This window comes from Thermobia domestica, chromosome 6 (assembly GCF_964235325.1).
Source record: "Thermobia domestica chromosome 6, izTheDome1.hap1.1, whole genome shotgun sequence".
In the NCBI taxonomy this organism is placed as follows: domain Eukaryota; kingdom Metazoa; phylum Arthropoda; class Insecta; order Zygentoma; family Lepismatidae; genus Thermobia; species Thermobia domestica.
Genome location: NC_137459.1, coordinates 37,040,312 through 37,064,884, shown reverse-complemented (window position 1 = coordinate 37,064,884; position 24,573 = coordinate 37,040,312). Strand labels below are relative to the sequence as shown.

The following is a 24,573-nucleotide window of genomic DNA, read 5'->3' as shown; positions in this document are numbered from 1 at the left end:
TCAAAACAAAATGGCGCTCATAATGTTAATGATACCACAATTTGACGTTACGTCTAAGGTGTAACCACAGTTTGCTAGAATATGGTGTATATGAACACCCCAGGTAGTATGTCACGTCAAATTGTGGTATCATTTATTTTATGGACGCCATTTTGTTTTGATCACGTGACTTCGTTCTCGTTCGGGAGTTTTGGCTTAAAATGTGCATAACTGGTTAGAATTGAGCGATTTAAATAATGTTGACATCAAAGGAGAGGCAATGAAATGCTCTACAGAAGCGATTTTATAATTCTTATGATTTTATTCACTTTTGCACGTTAAATTTTCTCCACTTGCGCTAGATCTACATTCCTACTGTACCGGTACTACTGTAACTTCTTAAATGTCATCCTCATCTCTACCTGATTCATTTAGACATTCATATAAGTGTATATGTTTTTGGCATTCTTCATTTGCCATACAAGAACATGCTCTCGTACAGGGAAGATTTTGCATCATGCATGGACAGTTTCTCCTTACACAACGTGATTTGAAAAAGTGGCACACTGGAAGTTCAGTTACTAAATTTGGTACTTACTCTTTTGTTATCCACACAGATTTATAAAGGTAACCAAAGAAGGTCTGTCGCTTTTTCACCCACCACTTTCGAACATCTAAGACGTACCTGAAAGATCAAAAATAGTCCCATCAGCATCGACGACCTTCTGCCAAGTTCTGGAAGGTCATGGATTCCATCGCGGTAGAACTAGGTGGGCCATGAAGCGAAAAAGGTATCAAGTGCATTTTGCACCTTTACTAAGTCTTTGAACGAGCGTCCTTTAAGGTGATTGTCCAAGGAATGGAGCAGGTGATAATCGGGCGGTGCAATGTTCGGAGACTGTGGCGGATGCAATAGTGTGTCCCATCCAATGCATAGAATGGTGTCCCGGGTCATCCTAGCCACGTAGGGCTTAGCGTTGTCCTGTAACAGGAAGACCCCTTTGCGATTCAGAAGTGCTGGCTCCAGAGTTTTGAGCTTTTCTTGAACACGGCTCAACCGCTGACAGTACACAGTTGCATTGATACTCTGACCAGCTGGTAGATGTTCCCGACGCACGATGCCGTGAGCAGTCCACCAAACACACAGGAGGATCTTCTTTAGGTGGAGTGTTGGTTTCGGCTGTTTTGGAACCGGTTCATGGGATGCTAACCAATGATGATTGCGCCCTAGAGTTTTGTACAGGACCCACTTCTCACCACATGTCAACACTCTGTCCTCACAATGGCTTCTTCCTCAGAAGAGACAGCAAAGAAACACAGGTGTCTGGTCGTGTTGCTTTCTGGCCCGGAGTCAAATCATGTGGGACCTATCTACCAAACTTGTAGTGATTCCCAAGTTGATGGAGGTGCTACCGAGTTGTTTCTCCACTCACACTGAATTGTAGTTCCAGTTCCTCACATGCCTGGCCACTGTTCGTCTCATTTACTGCCTGAAGATCTTCATTTTGTTTGGTGTTCCGGCACGTGGTGAGTCTTCGCGTGTTTCGTCACCGTTCTTAAGCTTTTTAAACCACCGCTGCACTGTCCGCGTAGTTACGACACCCTCACCAAAGGCCCGGCATATCTTCTGTCCCACTGCAGCGGCATTTGATCCAAGTTTGAACTTGTACAGCTTACACGCTCTTATGACGCTCCCATGTTCATTGTCCTTACGCAAGTTCAAGGTATAACTGAACTGCCACAACCAGGTAGTATGTTGGATATACCCACACCAACAACTGACCTTTGGCTTATCTCCATTCTCATTCAATTCATGGTTTGAGGGCCAGTGAAAGCGACAGAACTTTCTTGGTTACCTGTATAAAAAACGCCATCGTAGTTGCGCCAGCCGTGTTCTTCAGGTGATGGAGATCTTGCCTGGAAACTAATGCATTCTTCCAGATGTGAGATTGATAATTTGCACGCTTCAGGTGTTGTAGCAGACTGTCTGTTGTTGGAGGCAGTAGCTCATTTTACTGTCCTTTCTGGCAGAATAACAGGTATCGTACAGCGTCAGTTTTGAGGCTAGCTTTCTCACTTTTTGTGTACAACTTGCACACTAATGATTCACATGCTGAAATAGTATCTTCAGTGATCCGGTGCTTGGGGTCCCTGGTTCGATCCCAACTCGCGCCGTGTGGACTTTGTGGTGGACAAACACCGTGCTCGTGGGTTTTCTCGGGGTTCTCCCGTTTCCTCCCACTTTCTTCATTCCGCCATTTCATTCATCCCTTATCATCACCGTCTCCTTTAGCCTAATCGGCATAACCGTGGGACGTAAAACTTAAAGATTTCATTTTTTCTAACTGGGCTTACAAATATTTTAACTCAAGACTCCCGAATGTGACCGAAATCACGTGATCGCAATACAAAATGGCATCCATACAATTATTGATACCACAATTTGACGTGACATACTACCTAGGGTGTTCGCATACAACCCATTCTATCAAACTGTAGTTTAAACCTTATATGTAACCATGGGCGTCTCTGGCGGGGGGACGCGTCCCCCTCAATATTTTGAAGTAAAAAATATTCAATATTTTATTCTAATTTAATTTATTTACTAACGACAGAATAACATAAATAATAGTCTAATATTTATATTTATTTGGAATGTAATATATAGGCTGTGACACGATTATAACAGAGTTCATGATATACCTTAGAGGGTCCGTGAAGGTAACCAGAAAAGTAACAAATGGAATCGAAGATAATAAACAGATTGGGATAGGTAGTACCATTTAAATCACTTTCTTTGATGTTCCCTCCAAATTTTACATGCCAGAGACGCCAGTGGATGTGACGTCAAATTGTGGTATTATTAACGTTATGAGCGCCATTATGGGTCGTGCTCATGTGACTTCGGTCACGTTCGGGACTTGTTGGCTACAAATGTAGTAGAGCATTTCATTATCTTTCATTTGATGCCAAAATTATTTAAATCGCTCCATTGTAACCGGGGTTATGCATATTTTAAACCAACGACTCCCGAATGGACCGAAGTCACGTGATCAAAACACAAAATGGCTTACAAAATATTAGTGATATCACAATTTGACGTGACATACTACCTAGGGTGTTTATATATAACCCATTCTACCAGACTGTGGTGTCAAACCTTAGATGTACCGCTTGAGCGAAACCTTTTTTAGATATAATCTCCTTGATTATATGAATGAAAATGAGATAATGTGGAAATATTGAAATTATAAAGAGTGAACAAACACGGATACCATCAGAAAATCTATGCGCATAGCATCCTGAAATCTACATCACCGTGCCTTTGATAGTGTAACCCCTTGTAACCAATTCACGAATCCATTTATTTTTATCCGAGTGTACAATGCATTTTAACTAACATTTATTTGTTCGTAACATTTCTCATTTTCTGTGAGAAAAGTAGAAACTAAAACATCCTGAAATCATTAATTTTCTTTTTTCTTTTTCTTTCTTTTTCGCAACGAACAATGTACCTTTTTATTCAAGAGACCAGCTAGGTGCTTTTCAAAACTGTTCTTCGCCAAACACCTTTTGATAAGACATAAAAGCGCGCGAGAACAAGACTGTGTGTGAATCTCAAAGCGTAACTGGGCAGAAAGCCAAACGAACGATAATACATTCAGAATTGCCAATTTATTATTATTATTATTATCATTCGAACTGCTTTTTGTGTACCGTTAACCTAAAACATTTAATCAACTCCTTACATTTTCTATTGAAGTTAGTTGGAAATATGTATAGGAGAGTATGAACCGTGAGAAATCCTTGTTGGATTTTTTGTGAAGGAGGTAAAAGTGCGTAGCGACATCCAATGTTACTCGAACTGAGCAGATTACCTGAGGGCAATTACCATGCATTCATATATGGAGTTTCATGTGTCAAGTACTAACAGCTTAAGGAGGTTACTACCAACACCACGATTTTCCAGTTTTACTGATAACGCCTAAATCCAATGCTGATAAACTTTGTATTTCTCAGGAACAGTGTGTCCGTGTACTGCGTCAATACAGCAACCTCGTTAGGTCATTCTTCATGTAGGCCTATTGAATATAGCGCAGTAATGTTCAGCGTTTATATTTTATGTAGCATCATGTATATTATAAATGATGTAGTAAAAACGGGCCAAAACGGCAGTTAATGGTTTTCTATTGAAGAAGTTCCTGCGTTGTTCACCGGCTGTGAGATCGCTGTCGAGCCGTTAAGACAATTGTGGTAGTCCAGCCACTTATCTTCAAGCTGCTTGGAGGGCAAGTAGAATCACCATGGCAAAGAGTAAAATTCATCGCAGTCTTAGATAATCACCAATCCCCCTACACCAGTGACCCCATAAATTATACTTTCTACCACTTGTGAAGTAAATAAATTTTATCAGTGTATTTAAGTGATTCGAAGTGTGAAAATACTAGTAAAAAGGCATCATAATAGTGATAAAAATTTGAAGTGTTGCAATAGTCCATAATCATAATCTCGCACTTAATGCGTGCAAGTGTTCATGTGTTATATTTTCATATATCGTTTTTCTGGAAATATACAATAAATATTCAGTATTCAGGTAATGTACCTGAATTTCTTTTATATGATTGTTAACATTTCATGCACTTCCTACATTGTTGCTTATATGACATTTACCGCTTTGAAAAAAAAAATCTTAGCATTTCCATATTTAAGATTCACATCAACAGTTTTTTCCTCTGTAATTATGAGTGTTAAAAATGTTCAATTTTCCGACCACTCAGGATATTCTTTGATTTTTTTTCTTCCCTTTTAACATATTAGGCTCCCAGATCGAAATTTTAAGGCTACCAACATAAGCACTGAGTTCGATGCTTGTTCAGCACTCTTTTACCAAGGACTGGGAAGTAGTAAACGATTACACCCTAGTTCGATTTCCAGTGAAGGACAAAATGTGCAGTGTTGACTCGGCGTTATTTAGAAATTAAAATTTGAATTGAATTGAATTGAAAAAGGCTTTATTCAAGTGGACGAGGTTCAGCATATTGCTGCTCTACCACCTAACCCTTGTCAAGGAAGTACATTGAGTTATACAAAAAAAAAAAAAAAAAAAAAAATACAATCAATTGAGTATAAAGGATACGGTGATATACACCAAAAAATATAGATATACATTAAAATATATTTGTGGCCAATTCTTTCGACAGTAAGATCTCCAAAACTACAAGTGCCGTTTTCGCTGGTTGATTTCTAATTTTGTGTAGTTTTGAGGGTTCTTATTCAAATTTTCAAAAAGCTTGTCTTTATTTTTCTATTCCACACTTTAGGCGTCGTTTTGATCCTATTAGCTTAATATTGCCACTAGGACGTTCAGATTGTCACCCTTGTGAAAGGCAACCAGTAGATGAGATACGTAAAGCGGGTTGATGGACATTTCAGGCGTTTTTCTTTAATCTGAATGACAAAACATATTGTAAGGTGGCAACTTCGAAGATTTATGGAACCACAATGGGCCGTACTCGGATATGGAAGTATAAGAAAAAAAAATATTCGCGTTTAGTATCATCTATTACTTATCCAAGTTGTCACAAACTTCTCCCAACATTCTGTATATTAAAATACTACATTTATAAGTTTGTCTATAGCAGTTCACTCCCTTAGAGAGTCTTTTGGACTTGTGTCCGTAAAGGGACTTGCACAGATATAGTACGAAGTGGGAAGGAGATTCTCACACATATTAGAATTGTTCGGTATGTAATTAGCGTATGTTCAGCTAGTCTATATATTAAACTGCTAGGTTTATATGTTTGTGGACAATTCTTTTCACAATGATATCTCGGAAACCACAAGCTCTAGAAAGATGCCGTTTTCACTGATCAATTGCAAATTTTATGTATATTGTTCAATTCTAATTGAATATTATTTTTAAAATGGCCGTTATTTCTTTAGTACATTTTTTAAGGGTACACTGGAAGTGTTGAAATTTTAAATAAGTAAACCGTCATATTCTACGAGTTATACATTCCACCACAACACATTTGTATACAGGGTTCATATATCTCTCCGGCGTTTGTTTCATGGCCAAATGATAATGAAAAACGAAGGATAATCATTTCACCAGTGTAGGATGAATCTTTATTGTTTGGAGTGTTTTGACCAATGAACACCATATAGCATTGACATTATAGTTAATTGTGTGTGTAATATATTTGCTTATTACATACTACATGCAAGAAGAAAGAAAACACTGATCATACATGAATTAGAAACTCCAACCGGAAGTAGGCTCAATCTTGCAAACGGTGTGAGATATTCAAAAAATGAATAAAAAAATCTCCCCTCGCCGATTTTTTTTTTATCAAGACGTCTTTCACTTGTGTTTGTAAAGGAATATGTAGAGATGCTGTGAGGAATGAGAAGGAGATTCATGCTAATATATGAATGATGCGCTATGTAGAGAGCACAGGTTCAGCTAGTTATATTTAAAATGATTTCCATTAACCTTATTTGCTGGGAAAGAATGAATACTTCTGCTGCTATAATATGTAAGTAGAAGCTCTTAATATGAGGATGTGGAAGATATTAATTAAATGTAGTTGTTAATCTACTCTACTTGAAACTAGTTTCAACAAAATATCTGCTTTCTTTGTCAAGGTGCACGTCTTCTGAGAGCCAAGGATGAATCAAAGGACCAGACATTCTTTTTAAGTCAAATTCCTCAGAAAGCCCTGCAGAAGGTGATATTCCCTGTAGGAAATATGCTTAAAACAACAGTGAAGAATATTGCACGTGACTCTGGATTTGACCGTATTGTCAAAAAGAAAGAGAGTATGGGGATTTGCTTCATAGGTTCAAGAAATTTTCAAAATTTCATTACACAGGTAAGTTTGGTGTGTATATATAGTGTTGTTTTGATGAGTTACTGTGTTTTAATACCCGGTGTGAAATCGAGTCCTTTGTCATTTCCGTTAAAACTGAAATGTGCTATAATGTTGAAAGAAAATTCCTGTTATAACTTTCTTCTCTTATATCAGATGAGGGCATTTTTAAGGAATTTGATTTACCAAACTCCTTTATATGACTTATCATGTTTACCCTGTCCGTCTGTCCGGAGGACAAAGGACCTCAAGAGCATGGATCATTACCAAATTTCTAAAGGGTCAAAAATTAGGAACCGACTTCATTGATGGAGGTAATATTCAAACCGGAAGTAGTAGAAATCAATCATTTCCGATCTGCACGTTGATCACAGTAGAACAATAACGGTAACGTGTAGCGAGGAGTGGTTTTCTCAATCGATGAAATGTCCCAAGTATACATGTCATCTCCACTCTTATCTCCAGGGCCAACCCTAGGCAATTTTCTGTCCCCTGTAATGGCACCATCCCCCTCCCTTTTCTCCAGAAAAAACAAATCGTAAACAAAGATTTTAAGTGTTACCCCATCATGAACAAGGAAGGGGGGGAAAGAATACTCGCACTCAGAAAAGCCATAACACTACAAATGCAATCTCTGTTGTATCTGTTTTTTTCTTTAAATAATGAACTATTATGTTAGTGAAAGATAAAGTAAACACACCTGCAGAGGAAAGATGGCAATGCTTTTTTATAGAATTCAATATCGAGCTTCAATCTCAATATATCAGTTTGCAATTCCAGTGCAACTGGCTATTTTATCTTTATTTCTTGTTTCTTTTCTATATCTGTTAATAAAATAAAGAAAAACTTGTTTCCACTTTCAGTGATAAGAAACTTGTTTCGTGGAAAAGATACGACTAGTTTTCATACCAAAACTGTGATAACTAACTAAATTGAAGAGGTGTTTGCTACTGTTCGAGAATTGAGTTCTTGTATTTGACAACAATCAAGCAATTCACGCCGAGATTTGTTTGACCATTTGCTTTAGCACTGTTCCATGTGACCTTAAGCTAATGCGACCTAAACATAATTTATGAATGTTGTATTGAAATAGAAGGTAAGCTTAGTAAATTTAACTACCATCAACAGGAGAGCTGTTTCCAACAAACAAGTATTTATTTTAAATAATATAGTTACGACAGACTTTGAAACTTGCCGCATTGTGCATGTGCACGTGTTGCACATACGGTAGAAACGGCTCTGCTTATCTCTACTGATATTGGGAGTGGTAGAAATCCATTATAACTTCCGGTTTCCATATTGATCTACATAGAGGAAAAACGATAGAGATAGCGAGTTTTATAATCGCTTTAGCGTTCTAAGAGTATGGTCCATCTTCTCTCTTAACCTCCTATTCAAACATGAAGTGGCAGAAATCATCCACTTCCGGTTTTAACGTTGATCACTAGAGTAAAAATGGCAATAGATAGAGAAACTGTTTCCTGAATCACTTACGCGTTCCAAGAATATATTGCATCTCCGCTCTAATCTGTCTACTGAAACCAGAAGTGGTAGTGAAAATATCACGCCACACGAACCAAACTCCTTCACGTGGTATACGTGTGACACTGTTGCTTGTTTAAAACTTAAATGATCATAAGATGTTTCCTAATTTCTAGTTTAAACGTAGCTCCTTCACATTTTCAATCTTATAAAATTCTAGTGTCGATTGTCCGTTTCGCTAGATTAAAGTAAGAAAGGTTAGTAATATGTTCCGTTAGTCACTTTTTACTATTACTGGAGCGCTCTCTTATATCGGTTATTTTCGATTATTTTTATATACCTCTCCCCTCACCCTTCCCCAAATTACGGCCCCGAATTTGGATTTAAACGGCATTGCAAGTGCCACTGTTCATCTTAGCTGCCCCGAAAACTATGGACTCGACACTAATATCGGCCCATTTCCAATCATTTTTAAATATCTCCTCCTCCTCCTAAGTTGCAGCGTCATAGTGACATCCCAGGCCCGAACCTCACCTATGGTGAAAATTTGATCGAGATCGTTCGGGTGGTTCAAGAGTTACTAAGTCACAGACATAGTCACTTTCAATTTTATTTATATAGAAGAAGATGTAGCTGGAATATTTCTAAAATTTGCAGGATTTATTTGGCATTGAAAGACGGGAACTTAATAATAAACCTAGTTTTCTCTTTCAGTATATTGACGCCAAACCTGGTCGCTTTATAGATGTTGAAACTGGATTATGTGTTGGGCAGCATAATGGTATTCATCAGTGGACCTTGGGACAAAGATGTAACATTAGTGGTCAACGAAAACCGTATTTCGTAGTTCATAAGGATCCAGAGACACAGGACATCACTGTGGTAATACTTCTTTTTATCTTCCAACAAGTATCTGACGTAGACGAGGTCGGTGCCATTGTAATTTGAACTGTAGTCTTATTGGATTATGTTTCTTTCAGTTCATTCTTATAACATTCTTACTAGCAAAACTAAGAGAAACAATTAATAGAGCGTAAAAAAACAAAAGTATTAGACATGAAAGTACAATTTCTCAGATAGGGACCAGAAAAATGTAAAGTAATATGAATAAATCTTACAAATCAATTTACATGTACAAATCAAGTAAAAAAAAAAAAATGTATATTTATACAGATCTTGGTACGTCCTTGTAGTTTTTAAACTAATTGATTAAAAAGATGACTGAAATTTGATATGTTCCAAATATTGACACGGGACATTGTTTGCCAATCCCACCAGAGTAACAGTGTTGTCAACTGTAACGTGCGTTAAGTAATGGCGATCCAATATCGCAACGTCACTGGCCGAGGAGGAATGAATAGCCCCCTCCACAAATAATTTTCTGGCAGAAATTATGTTAGAATTGCATAGAACAATTGATCCTTTCAAAATAGTTATATATGTATAAAGAACTAAATCGAAAATCACAACCTATGGATTACTCTAATATTATTCAACGATTAAAAGGTGAAATGATTAAGCAATGTTCTAAATAATGCGATTTTAATTACAATTTTTCTCAAATTTATAACGATCAACAACAGTATAACTGTTTCCAAAAAATTGAGTAATTGAACAAATTATCCCATTTAAATTCCAGAGACATAAAAGCAATCTCCTAATACGATTGATATTTCAAGCATTTAATTAATTGATCTTTACAAGCAAGCTCCATTAGAAGCATGTTCAATCATGAAAACCAGAATATAATACGTACACAATCTATTGAAAACCTATTTAACCACTAATTTCAAGAATAATACATAAAATTTAATTAAAAAAAAAAAAAAAACTCACCAAATACATTCTTAACTGGTATCATACCACAATATTAATTTTGCCTTTTCTAGTTTCTCGAACAATTGCTTTAAGATAATCATTATATCCAAAATTACATATTCACTTTTCACTAAACTCGTTATTACTGATTTTTGTTCCGACCAGTTTGATTTCAGCTTCACAATTGAAGCTTATAACTCGTGACGTAATTTCGAATAGATATAGTTCTGTAGATTGCCACAACAGCGCTATAGTCGGCCTATCTCTCCGACATCTATACAATTCAATACGCTAACTTTTTTTGATCTAACTCATTACACAACTTAAAATAAAGTTTTTTGTTTATTTTTAATAGGACTACGTAAGATTATACATATTTCAAATCTACATATTAAATGAAAACTTACAACAATACATTTATTATTCAGCCTTGCAAACTAAGGACGCTACAGTATCAGAAACATGCACCAAGATCCAAATTGGGCCGCGGTGGCTCAGTGGTAGTGCGTTCACCGCTGGTGCCTGGGGTTCTTGGTCCGATCCCAGCTCGCGCTACGTCAACTTTGTGGTGGACAAACACCGTGTGCGTGCGTTTTCTCGGTGTTCTTCCACTTCTACCAACTTTCTTCATACTACCGTTTCATTCATTTCTCATCATTACCGTCTTCTTTAGCATAGCCGGCACTATTATGAGACGTAAAACTTAAAGATTTCATTTCATTTCCAAGATCCAAATTATAGAGGCAATAACGCAAATGACGCGGAAGGGACAATGCATAACTAACATACTGTAGTGTGAAATAATGTAATCATGATATGATGCATTATGAATGAGTTAAACGAAATTAAAAATTTGAAATTTTAAGTAATTTGTAAATTTAACCTTGTTTCTGATTCGGGCGCAAAATAATGAAATAGTTGATTAGTGTAAAATTTATGATGAAATAATCTTGCCCTTAAGTTCTTAGCACAGGTGCTAAATTCCATAATACATGGTTTAGTCAAATTTAAATAATTAAGTTCGAATACGCATCCCCATTTGGCTAAATCCAAATTTTGTAATGAATAGTTGTTTGGTGGAAAACTTTACAAAACGGATACAGCAAAATCTAAATGATTGAATTTAAATTTGATTTCGATTCCGTGGCATAAACTTTTTATTTTTAATAGACCGAAAGAAGTTTCTGTAAATAAAAAATCTTAATTAATTCTAGAGCTGTCAGTATTTTGTATGTGTCGTCACCAAAGTAATTCTTTCATAGTAGGCCTAATCTTTCCACGAGAGGTGACGTACCGTAAACCTAAAGATTGAGTTTACTAAACACTGTACTTAAAACCAAAGCTAAAGACGATTCCACGGGGTTCGAACTTCAGATCTCCAAGTCTGAGCGTAAACTATCCCGAAAAGTTAAAAATCGAATCTAAAAGAAATTATGGTAATAATGATGATTAAACAGCGTTCTCCCCGTAACGGTATCTCTAAAGCGCTAGGAGGAAAGATAAGAAATACGCTAGAATGAACATAAATTTAATCGAATACACAAACTCTGGTAAAGACTGTAGAGAGGAACACGCGAAATATTTCCATGAATGGAATATTGATAGACACCGTTAGTCACCGTTACCCATTAGGATGTTAATGGATTAAATCCATTAACGAACTTGGCCGAGAGAATCTTTCGAGTAGTTTGTGCAAAACTTCGCTTATATGTATGGGATATGAAATATAAATAGCCACTGTTCAAGTCCCTGTTATTTGTTAATACGTTAACATATTGCCTCCATTAACGGAACTCTATCGAGATAATTTCTCTAGCTATCTGTTGAAAAATTAAAAACACAATTTAAAAATTCACTTATATCCTAAATCCATTCACAACTTCAAAACTGTTGCAGATTTTGGAAAAAATAACTTTACCATTGGCTTTCTCTTTGAACGAGGATGTTGTTTAAAATGTCGCATGACCATGTTGTCATTTAAAATAAACAAGTTGATAACCTCAACCACGTCATAATGTTTCCCCTTCCCACCAACAGTGATCCCAATTGGCTTCGGATCGACTGCGTTTATAGTTTCACAAATATTTAGCCCGATCCAGAATTTTGGCCACAGTATAAAATAGACTAGATATTTTGATTAATTTGTGTTCTGTCTTCGCTCATTTACTGAACTGTTTGTGTTCTTACTTTCAGGCACCAGGAACTGATCATCCGGCATTATTTACTCAATTTTGTGTTACATCAGAACCTCATTGGATACATTCTTGTCCTGAAGTGCTGCAAAACAAAGGTGTTTTGGAGTGTGAGTTTCGATTCCAGCATGCGGATCCACTAGTGAGGTGTATTGTTACCTTCCTTCCTCACAATCATTTAGAAGTGAAGACAGTAAAACCTTTGCGAGCCATCACCCCGGGTCAGGTACTTATTAATGCAATTGAACTACATGAAATGCCATTGAAATACGTACATAAATACATTTAGTACCAAAATATTTTTCAAGGCGTAAGTGTGTAGCTGAGAGGGAAAATCTTCCTATACAGAGTTTGTCCGGGAAGTAGTACGACTGATTTTTCTGCCAAAACGTGGTGAAGGAGGGGGATGTTACTGCGCTGGTTGGGTGGTGGTGGGTCTTAGCTACCAGTGTAACAGTTGCCAATCGTCTCCAAGCCTTCACGGAGTGTAGATCGAGTTTAAGGCGAACCCCTTTCAAGGTGCCTTGTCGTCTCCACAATGAATCGTTTGTTAGAGCAGCGTTACGCGGTGAAGTGTTGCTTCAAACTGGGTTACGACCCCGCAACAAAACGCCGAAGCTCTGATGGCACACACCTGCCTCACCTCGTCCGAAAAAAAAGCCCGCATGGGCAAGTCAAAAATGAAATTGATGTTGATCATATTTTTTTTTTTTTTTTACTACAAAGGAGTGGTTCACAGAAAGTTTGTACCACCTGGTCACACCGTGAATGCTGCATTCTACGTGGAAATACTTGAAAGACTCAGAAAGCGAGTCGCCCGCGTCCGTCCACCAATCGCTGGATCATGGACACTTCATCACAACAATGCGCCGAGCCACACCCCTTTGCTGTCATGAACTTCCCGACCAAACATGGCATCACACAGCTTTTCCAGCCACCCTACAGCCCAGATGTCGCTCCTGTAGACTTCTTCCTCTTCCCCCGACTGAAAAGGGTCATGAAAGGATGGCACCACGGCTCGGTCCAGGCTATTCAGAAGAGACCGTAACGAGGAGCTGAAGAGAATTCCAGTTTCTGCGTTCCAGGGAGCCTTCAGTGATTGACAGAGTCGCTGGAAAAGCTGTGTTGATGCAGGAGGGGCATACTTTGAAAATTATTAAGTCGATTTGTCAAAATTGTGAATATATTTTTAAATTGAGTTCTACTACTTTCCGGACAAACCCTGTACCTTCTGTATAATCATCTAAAAAACAAAGTATAAATAATAGTGATAGCAATAGTGCTTTGTCTCCTTATTTTTAAGTTATCGCACCGCAAACTAGGAAAACTAAGTCGTTTATAAAGCTGTAGTACACATTTAATAAACGTAAATTTTGTAATTTTACATGTTCAGACTTACAAAATACTTCATTATTGGAAGCTCTCTTTTAGCATACATATTTTCGGTGCGCGAGACGCGGGTTGGATTTCGGTGAGGGTCATGTTGTTCGGATCCATTGTTTCATGTAGCCTCAGTGCTGAAACGGATGCTTAAAAATAAAATGAAATCTTTGTTTTACGTCCAACGCTTATGCCGGCTAAGCTAAGGGACACAGCGATTATGAGAAATGAATGAAAATGGTGGAATGAAGAAAGTGGGAAGAAACGGGAGAACCCCGAGAGAACCACGCACACGATGTTTTTCTACCACAAAGCTCACTTAGCCCAAGCTGGGATCAAACCAAGGACTCCATGCACGAGAGGTGAACGTTTTGCTACTGAGTCACCGCGGCTCAACGGACACTTAACTCGAATTCAACTAATTATTCGTTATTTTGAGCATAATTGTGCAATGACGTTCAAAAGTGGATTCCGTCAAATAGTCTGACTTTTCCCCAAGAAGTTCCGAATGAACAATATACTTGTATTAGTCAGTTCATTCACAAGCTATTGACAGAAGGGATATTGTATAAACTAAAGTACTTTTAAGTGCGATTTTACAAATGTTGTAAACTTTACTCGATGGTTTGTATAAGTAATTGGTAATTTGTTTAACTACGTTTATGTCTCTCTTAGCGTTTTAGCCATGGAGCCGAAACCTCCAGTTTAAGGTGAGAACCGAGAAACTCCACTCAGTGTACAGTCAGCGACAAAAGTTCTTTCCATTTGATGTTAGTTCCGTAAATAACTTCAGAGTAGAAGAACAATTTGAGTACAGTTTTCAGTAAATTAAAAAGAATCAAATTTTCTGTACGTTCCAGCCATACTACCATTGTACTTTCCAGCCCTACCACTGTTATTCCAAAAACAAATTTTACGAAACGAAAAGAACTTTTATCCCTGACTATACAACCACACAACCTGAAACCATCAAATAGAAAACTCACATGCTGTTCTTTCAGTTTCACATGCTTGGTTGACAGCCTGCTACAACACTGAGGTCATAAGGACGGGGCTTTCTTTCTACGTGGACTCCGAATCTCACCAGATGCTTGAAAACAGTGCAGCTGTCAGATGCACAAATTAAGTTCTTCATCACACTATTACGCCGTGAAGGGAGATAAATTACAGGCCCTGGCACCAACAGGCTAGCATTGTTTGTATCATAGTAGTGCAGTGTCGGCAACAAATTGAAGGATATTCCTAAAAATATTTGCTGTACTTTATATAGTATGCAACAAAACAAACAGTACTAAAAGAACATCATTGACATTTATTTATTTGTTCTACAACATAATGAAACATAAGAAATGTTGTTAAAAGGATGTCAACAAAATGTTACTCAACATTAAGAGGAGTCGTGCCTGTACATAATGTGTTCAAACTGTTGAGCATTACGTCGCACACATTCTTCATAGCGGTCCTATACATCGATGAACTTGTTAGTGGACACGAGGTGCTGAAACAACAAAAAGAAAATCTCTCTGAACTCCGGCATATTTGTAAGGGGTTATCTGTTCCGAAAATTGCTTCATTCAGCATACCCCATATGGACATCTGGAGCCGTGAGGTCAGGGGAGTGAGAAGGATGTGGAAAATCCGTTCCAAGGGAAATCAAGTGAAGTCCAAACTATTTATGGGAAGAACGGCAAGTGACTCACTTATAGTGCGGGAAATAGCTGCATCTTTTGTTGTAACGACAGATTTTTGGTGCGGTAAAAACCGTGCAAATCACGCAAAAAGGGTCAATAATCAACTGCCGAATGATGTAGCGATCAATGCACACATGACTTTAATCACTAACTCACATGCTGCTGATGAAAGTTTCATCTCCATATGCCATAGCTAAGACTCCATAGCAATACAGTAGACGTGCGCGCTCATCTCGTGCAGTGAGACGCTGTCCAACACGTATGAGCGGAAATAGTGCTCGAAAATAAACATCTTTTCCTCTGTTGTGAGTAACATTATCTTTGCGCCAACTGCACACTATGCTAGTCCACACAAAACTAAGCACACGTGTGGCCCTCGCAGATCATACCACATTGCCCCTGCGCGCCATCTGTACGCAAATTTCGGTACTGTTTTGCCGCAAACTGTATAGGTGTTGTCAACTAAGAAATCACTAGAATTATGTATCAGAAAACTACGAATACTTCTCAACAAAACAACCGTATATTTAAATCTCTTTTATTCAAATTAATTCTGTTATAATTAGTCGAATAATTCTTCAAATATTGGTTATTCGTATAATTTTTGTTCGTATTCGAGTATTCGTTCGATCTTGGAATAATTATTTTTTGTTCGAATAATTGTTTGTTATCCGAATAATTATTCGAATAAATAATTCGAAGAATTTTTCGAGTAACGAATATTCGAAGAATCCATTAGCAGCACTAGATGGAATGTTACGCAAAAATACGAAGTAACACTAAAAAAACCCTCACTTTTTAGAGGGAGAAAAAAGGAAGACGTAGAAAAACTGATTCACCCAGACCCAACAGATTTTATACAGGCCAAGAAGTTATAAATTCACTTAACTATAGCAAGTTCATAATACATAAAACACGTAACACAAAATAGTGAAAACATCGTACTAAACAAGTAAATTATACGCACTTTCGTTGAACGCTTCTTGGGGTTCCGGGTTCGATCCCAGCCCCCGCCAAGTGAACTTTGTGATGGACAAACACCGTGTGCGTGGGTTTTCTCGGGGTTCTCCCGTTTCCTCCCACTTTCTTCATTCCACCATTTCATTCATTTTTCATCTTCACCGTCTCCTTTAGCCTAGCAGGCATAACCGTGGGACGTAAAACTCAAAGATTTCATTTTCATTTTTTTCGTTGAATGCTTCATCAGACAAGGAAGTGGAAAAAAATAGATTAGAAATGAACAGAAATATGTAAAAGTTGAATTGAACACGAACCTATAGAACAATTATACCCAACCTTATTTACCTGGCGCCCCCTTCTTGAACCCTGTATACTTCACGTCCCCCCTCTCCACACACACAACCCCGTTAGTTGTTGATCGGATCTCGTTTGCTATTTCCGACGCAGCATTGAATTCTCAAATCATCATCAATAATAATAATAATTCTCACCAATTTAACTTTATTTCTAGCAAAAGTTCTGCATGTTATTGTGATGCAGCAGTTTTTTTTTTTTTTTTTTTTTTTTTTTTTTTTGTGTGTTACTTTATTCTTAATGGAACCACAGTTCCTACTCAATAGTTATTTAGTGTTTTTATGGTATTTAGTTTAATGACTCTTTGTTTTAGTATTCATAATATTTGTACTTACGAATGAAGTTTATTTCTGTCAGTAGCTTGCGCTCCCGTGCTCACTCTTCACACCTCCCCAGATTAGAAACCACGGCTATAGAGAATATGGTGTAAAGAAAAAACGGTTGACTCCTTGATTTTTCATAGAGTAACAGAAAAGTAGCTGTGACGATTCAGTTGGACGACATATTCAAATTCAATCACGTGATACTGTTACAAGATGAAAGGTGGACAAGATTTTGTGGAAAGGGAGAAAGCCAATGGAAGTGGCTGGTCGTTAAGACCAGTGAGTGGTTCCCAACCTTTCTTGATTGACGACACATTTTACAGTATGCCTACGACATCGCAACACACTTGTTTGATTTTCTACTAAAATAATATAAATTATAAAATTCAGTGTCGTGCGCACTTTCAAGGAGGGATTCACGCACTCAATGTCATATTTTAGGACACGCATGTTTTATATATACAGGATGTTTCAAACAACACCGAAAACGTTTGGTAGGTGATTCCTGACACCAAGATAAGACGAAAAGTATAGACCAAATTGGGCGCAGAAATGCCTCCTTTCGGAGTTATAGGCTGCGGAAAACATGAAAATATGAACTTTGAAGGTTGATAGCTCCGAAACCATGGGACCTGCTGTAGTCGGGTCAAGACTTTACTTAGGAACTAATATGTGTGCTATCCAGAAATACATGTTTCAGAACCCTAAGGTACTCACACAACAATTTTTGTAGAGGCAGTTTGGCTACGGACATATAATTTGAAGTACTCACCAACTAACTCTATAAAAATTATTGCGGAAGTATCACAGTATTCTGAAATATAGATATTTTGATAGGACACATACTAGTTCCTAAATGAAGTCTTGACCCGACTATGGTAGATCCCAAAGTATTGGAGCTATGGTCTTTTAAAATCCAATTTTTCATGTTTTTGGCAGCCTGTAACTCCGAAAGGAAGCATTTGTGCACCCAGGTTGGTCCATACTTTTCATCTTATCTTGGTGTCAGGGATCACCTCCCGAACGTTGTTTGTGTTGTTTTGAAACACCCTATATATTTGTGTAACAATGTTTATTTTCCATAATATATTGCCCAAGGATGCTAAAACTCCGAAATCCCATGGTGTATGCCACTAATAATATTGTAAGACGATAAGCTTCTATGGAGTAGTGAGTTTGTGTAGTACTGGGCATTGTCGCTGCCGCTGACTGGCACAGTCTGTCTGAAAATTGATTCTAACTATAATTGGTACATTAAATTCTCAAATTTCGCGACACATCTTACGGTACTGCTCCACATCACGGTTGAGAACCACTGCTTAAGACTACTGGAGGGGAAAACTAATACCAGACTACGGTCGTCTCGTCTGCTTATTCCTCTCTGCTGAAACAACCTGATTCTCTTCATCACCTAGGAATTTGGCTAGGTATTGATACTTTTCTTACCAGTGGTGTTGCTAGCCTTGATACTGAAACAAACGAGTAATTAGAGTGTTGTTGTGAGAGATTTTTCAGAATTTATACAGCCCATAGGCGTTGTATTTCTGACAATCCCTAGAAACTTCCCACTGTCGGGCAAGATTTACGATCGGTGTGCAGCATGTCCTCGCGCAACATGCCCATGGTACACTTGTGCTTATGAGAATTTCGTCGCAGACGAATTTGTATGGCCGTGTCTTTGTTACACGATTGTGCTGTTCTACCACGGCTGTTGGCTCTATGAAAGCTCGACTTTGGTTGTCACACGCCAGTCAGCACAGAATTATCCAGAAATAACAGCAAGAATTTGGACTGTTGCCAGATCAGTATCCCAGTTTTAATGTGTTGTATACGAACAGTTCGAAAAGTGACAATTCTGTTGGCTGTGCCTTTGTTATGGGCCAGGAGAGCTCATAGTTCACTCTACATAATTTTTTGGGGTCAGTATTGTCTGCTGAACTAACAGTAAAGGATCTCGACCATGCGTTTGAGCTTTTGCTATGCTGTGTGTTATCTGTACTGACTTGCAAGCGCCCTTGGAAGACTAGAATATCTTTAGTAAACACACCCTCGCGCAAACCATTCTTGTAATATGCCATCAGCTACAACAAAAAAAGACTGCATTATCTTTTGGGTGCCGGGACATGGCATCCGGAGAAATTGAGCATGTTGACACACCAGCCAAGAACGCCGAATTCACAGCCGTTGCATTGGCGTATTATGCCCGGTGCTGAGATATCTTTAGCTGTTTTCTTCAGCGAATGCTGTCAATGGCAAGTAGATCGGAACCAGGGCAACAAAAGTAATCCCCATTCGGTATAACTTTGAGCAAGTGGTAGACGTCTAAAGTACTAGTCGCGTAGATAAATTAATCCTGACGCGCTGACATCTCAGACACCCTTACTTCACACACACATTCCTAGTTACTGCGTGACATCATCCGTCCATATTGCGAAAAATATCGGAAAGATTATAAAGCCAGAGAACAATTTGGACTGTCTAACACCATTAGTCAGATTTGGGGGGGATAACGCTGTTTATAGGGACTGTATTCTCACTTGTATTCGTGTGGTTACAATAGTCAACGTACTCTGAAGAATTTCTTTGTAGTACTTATCTGTTATATTCTGTTATTATTATTAATAGTATGCTTTTAGTTATATTTGTCTTGTTATGTATTTTCTTTTAAACTTAAAGGTTTTTATCTGATTCGCCAGAAAACTTTTCGAATTTTCTTCCTACCTTTAAAAATAAGGATAGTTTACTTAAGGATAAAAATAAAAAATTGCAATTTTCTCAAAAACAGCCCCATCATGTCGTATAAGTAATTTGTCTTGAAAAAATCTACGAGGGGTAGAAGATCAATAACACTATTCACATTGTCGTATATACAAGTGTTCCTGAATGGCGGCCATCTTTGTTGTCGGTGGAGTGCTATTTTTTGCACTTCCAAGCGTTTACGAAAACTACAGTTGCTCAGGACGTACGTATCAGACGAACTCCAAACAAAAACGAATGTTTATTGGAGAGACTGAGGTACACGGAGAATATATACTCTTGCTTCTAAATAAATATGCAGGGTTGCAAATCAATATATGAAATCATTAGAAAAAGTACAGAAAACTACACTTTTAAAGGGGCTGTATTTTGGAATGGCATAAAGTCGGGGGTTCATAAATTTTGTACTGATTACTATTGCTTGTGAAGAGTCTGTAGAAATATCCACACAAATGATACTACTGGCATCGTAGATTTATGGGGGTCCGAAAGTTGAACTTTATGATTTTTATGCCATGTTTGGTGCATAATATCTCAGGAGGGCAAAGTGTTAAAAATTGCTGCTTAGGCCACAAAGAAATTACGTATGTGAATAAACTATTGTATAAACAAAACAAAACAAAACAAAACAAAAAAAAAATCATGACTGATGATACATGCAGAAAAGAGTGAGGACATGGTAAAAACTACACTACAGGTTTTGAGATTTAGCATGAGACATATCAAAACATTTAAATTTTTCCGGACTACGACCATTGTCACGCACCTACTTTCTTCGCGCTTTTACCATGTCCTCATATTTTTCTCCATGTAATATCAGTCATGATTTTTTTTTTTTTTTTTTTTTTTTTTTTTTTTTTTTTTTGCAATAGTTTATTCACGTACAGAATTTCTTTGTGGCCTAAGCAGCAATTTTTAACCCTTTGCCCTCCTGAGATATTATGCCCCAAACATGGCATAAAAATCAAAGTTCAACTTTCGGACCCCCATAAATCTACGATGCCAGTAGTATCATTTGTGTGGATATTTCTACAGACTCTTCACAAGCAATAGTAATCAGTACAAAATTTAGGAACCCCCGACTTTATGCCATTCCAAAATACAGCACCTTTAAAAATGTAGTTTTCTGTACTTTTTCTAATGATTTCGTATATTGGTTTGCAACCCTGCATATTTATTTAAAAGCAAGAGTATATATTCTCCGTGTACCTCAGTCTCTCCTCTAAACATTCGTTTTTGTTTGGAGTTTGTGTGATACGTACGTCCTGAGCAACTGTAGTTTTCGTAAACGCTTGGAAGTGCAAAAAATAGCACTCCACCGACAACAAAGATGGCCACCATTCAGGAACACTTGTACATACGACAATGTGAATAGTGTTATTGATCTTCTCATACAAAAGGTTCGTTACACTCAAAGTTTTATAAATTTTGGAGATGGTCGAGCAACCATCTCTGGACCACTTCGTATGGATTGACCCTCATGCGATTTTTTTTTTATTATTTTATAAAACAAAGACTTCATTAATATCCCTAAGTCATTTCTTGTGGAAAAATCTGTAAGTGGTAGTTTACTTTGGGGAATGAGTTTGCTTTACGCGAAGTTTTCCAAAACGCCTTGTAATTCTGTTCGTATTTCACAAGAAAATGTTTCATTATTAAGTGCAAGACAACATAATTTAATTTAAGGAATTGGAGTGAGAACGTTTAGTGCGGTGGCCGATATATTTTATTGTTATTTATTCTTTTAGCTTTTTCACGGCCTGCATTTTAATTTATATATATGTATGTAGTAAATTCTGATTTCATAAAGCTTATATTCGATTTACCCGTTCTAGAATTCTTATTTTTATTTTGTAAGTTCTTTTGTGAGTAGGTGCATAGAGCATTGGTCTTTTTGTGTCTGGGACAAATAGCCTTGACGCTGATGTCATTAACCAATCAAGATTCCACCAGACTTCAGCCACTCCGTTTCCCATACACGTTGTTGTTCCTCTCTTTTGTTTTCCTTTTTTTTCTTTTTCCCTTTTATTTTTCGTACCTACTTTCCATATCGTAATCTCTCTCATTATTGTCCTTAATTCTTACTATTCTTCATAACTTTTGCTTTTAGTTTAAGCTTCCTGGATTTTTTTCTTTATTCCCTTATTTTACATAATTATAAATGTATAAATTTCTCACTTTATATATAGTTCGTTCGGAAGATAGCTATGTATCTGCACAATTACAAAATGAACACGATTATACGGTGAGATATTTTTCCAACATTCCAAACTCCTGTTCGTGACTTCACTAAGAACATTCCACAGGCACAACGTGCCAGAGTTTTTGAGAACATGAAGAGACGCGTGGAGGCTTGCAGTGAACATTTCCAACAATTAGTGTGAGGTGCGTAGTTACTTTCTGAATACACTGTGTATATAAAGTGAGAAATTTCTCAGAATTGTATATTGAAAATAAAATAAAGAGATAATTACTTAATAATTATGGACAAAACACTTGATTGGAACAAAATTTGCAATTTTAAGCGTTCGATATGGTATAACTGTAGTCCAGGTATCAGATAATTAAAAGAAGAAATCAGCAGCTGCTCAAACATTTCAGTTACCTGGTCTTTTCTGTAACATTTCTTCTTTGTTCTGTCTGCTGAAAAAAATTTTGCGGTTTTCTTATCATTTGTGTAGTTCATTTTATATCCGGTACTTTTTCCCACGTCCGCTTCGGCATTTCCTTCTGCCAACTAATACGTTTATATATTCATTAATTTTTGAGTGCCTCAAAGTTTATTGTCCATACTTTAGAACATCTTTGGCAATTCACATTCTGAGATGAAAGTATCTTCACAGCTTCAATTTTGTTTGTTATGCATAAGTAGTTTTTTTTTTTCGACAAAACCACCGTATTTTTTGTTAATGGTATACCACTTACTTTTATATCTAAAAAGACTTCTTAACCAAAAACTACTGCTAAAGGAAACTGTTGTGAAGAATCCACTTTTGAACAATACTACATAGTATATGATGAAATAGAAAAAAAATAATATAAAATAAGGAAACATGTATTCATAAGAGAAGCAGCTTAACATAAAAGTAAACAGATTTGAATGTAGAAATTATAATTAGTTGAATATTCGTCGTTCTATTGTTATTTGCAGTTACAAACAGAAGTCATCATATTAGTCATTTATCTTTAAATCGCCCAACCAAGCAACATTCATTATCCAAGAGAGGACATTGAGCTCTCTTGTGGCTACGCGGTTAGCGTACGCGTCTTTGGCGTGGCAGACCCGGGTTCGATTCCCGGAAGAAGCTCATGTGGTTTGCATCCCACGTTAAGCTGTAGGTTCACGTCTCATATAGCCTCGCTGCTGAAAGAGACGCTAAACTAAAAATCAAAGAGAGAAAATATTGTAACTATGTGGAAATTATAGTCAGTTTACTGGCTCTTTCTGCTAAACTGTAGAAATTAATACTTTTTTCTTCAATTTTTCAGTTTGCTGTCTTTTACAATAATGAAGAATGCCTCGGAAGTGCTCGTATAATTCGACAAGGCCCGTCATTATATGCACTTGGACAGACTAATCCATATGTAGAAAATACTGCAAGAAATTTGTGAACAACATATTATTTGTAAAATTACACCGGTAACTTGATCAACTAGTTTAATCGCAGTGATATTTTGTCTATCAATTGTAAATAAATTGTTAATAAAAATTTTAACTTATTACTTTCCATGTTTTCTTGTCATTAATACTAAGAGAAATGCTGAAATGTGAGCGTAAAAGATATTTAAAGATGGTATTATTTCTTTACTTGCATAAAGTTAGTTTTGAAATGAAATCTTAAACTTAATGTCTCACTCTTATGATTTTTACCCTTAAAAAAAGGAAGGATAAATGCAAGTAAAGAATGATGGAAGACAGAATGAAAAAAAAAAAAAATAGTCCCGAGAAATTCACGGATATGTTACTACTTAGACTCTTATAGGCTACGATCAAGCTGACGAATCTTTGCACCCGACTTTCTTAATTGAATCATGGTATGTAATTACCTCCTTTCACCCTAAAACTTTATTTTTTCATGTAACTTTATCTTCAATGTTGTAATTGATTATAATACACGGTAAGTTTATAATCCTGTAACATATAAACATACTATAGAACTCCCTTGTGATTGTATACGAGGCGCATCCAGAAAGTAACTTTCCCACGCGTCCCATAGCTAGGAAACCGTATGTTGCGCGAAGCGACTAAGCAACTGCATGCAGGTGAGAGAGTAAGGTTCTAGAATGGCGCATGCGCCAGCGGAACTTCTCTAGTGCTCTCAGTAGCGTCGTGGCAGTGGTTGAAGATGCACGTTCCTATTCCAGCTACCGCCGCGTGTGAAGTGCGAACAGTAGTTTTTGAATGGACAGGGCATATCGCCGATTGAAATCCATCGTCAGCTGTGCCAGGTCTACGGGCCTAAAGTCATGAGCAAGCAGATGGTGCGTTGCTGGTATAGACAGTTTGCAGCAGGACGCCAAAATGTGCACGATGAGTCCTGAAGCAATCCACGTTCCATCCTCTGTGAAGATCCGGTCCAGAAGTGTTCTACTTCACCGTGGTATCGTTGCAAAAATGTTAATGCTGACTGCATGCACCATGCTTTGTGTTCTGGAGTCAGTTGCTTCGGCACCTACCTCCGTGACAATGGTGTGCAATAAGAAGCGGGAAATCTGCGGAAACTGACCGCTGAGTTCCGTTATTGTGAAGCGACGATTCTGCATG

The 24,573-nt window shown here is 37.4% G+C and overlaps 1 protein-coding gene across 3 annotated transcripts in view; it reads left to right on the top strand.

The window, feature by feature from the left end:
* Nucleotides 1–23,531, top strand: part of LOC145687941 (mitochondrial tRNA-specific 2-thiouridylase 1) — a 35,046-nt gene extending 11,515 nt beyond the window's left edge. For all 3 annotated transcript variants that reach the window (XM_081761518.1, XM_081761516.1, XM_081761517.1), the window contains exons 5-8: nucleotides 6,628–6,854; nucleotides 9,048–9,215; nucleotides 12,345–12,569; nucleotides 23,298–23,531. In XM_081761518.1, coding sequence (XP_081617644.1) covers nucleotides 6,628–6,854; nucleotides 9,048–9,215; nucleotides 12,345–12,569; nucleotides 23,298–23,420 — 743 coding nt within the window. In that variant the 3' untranslated portion in view covers nucleotides 23,421–23,531. The remainder of the gene's footprint in view (nucleotides 1–6,627; nucleotides 6,855–9,047; nucleotides 9,216–12,344; nucleotides 12,570–23,297) is intronic.
* The last annotated feature ends 1,042 nt before the right edge of the window (nucleotides 23,532–24,573 follow it).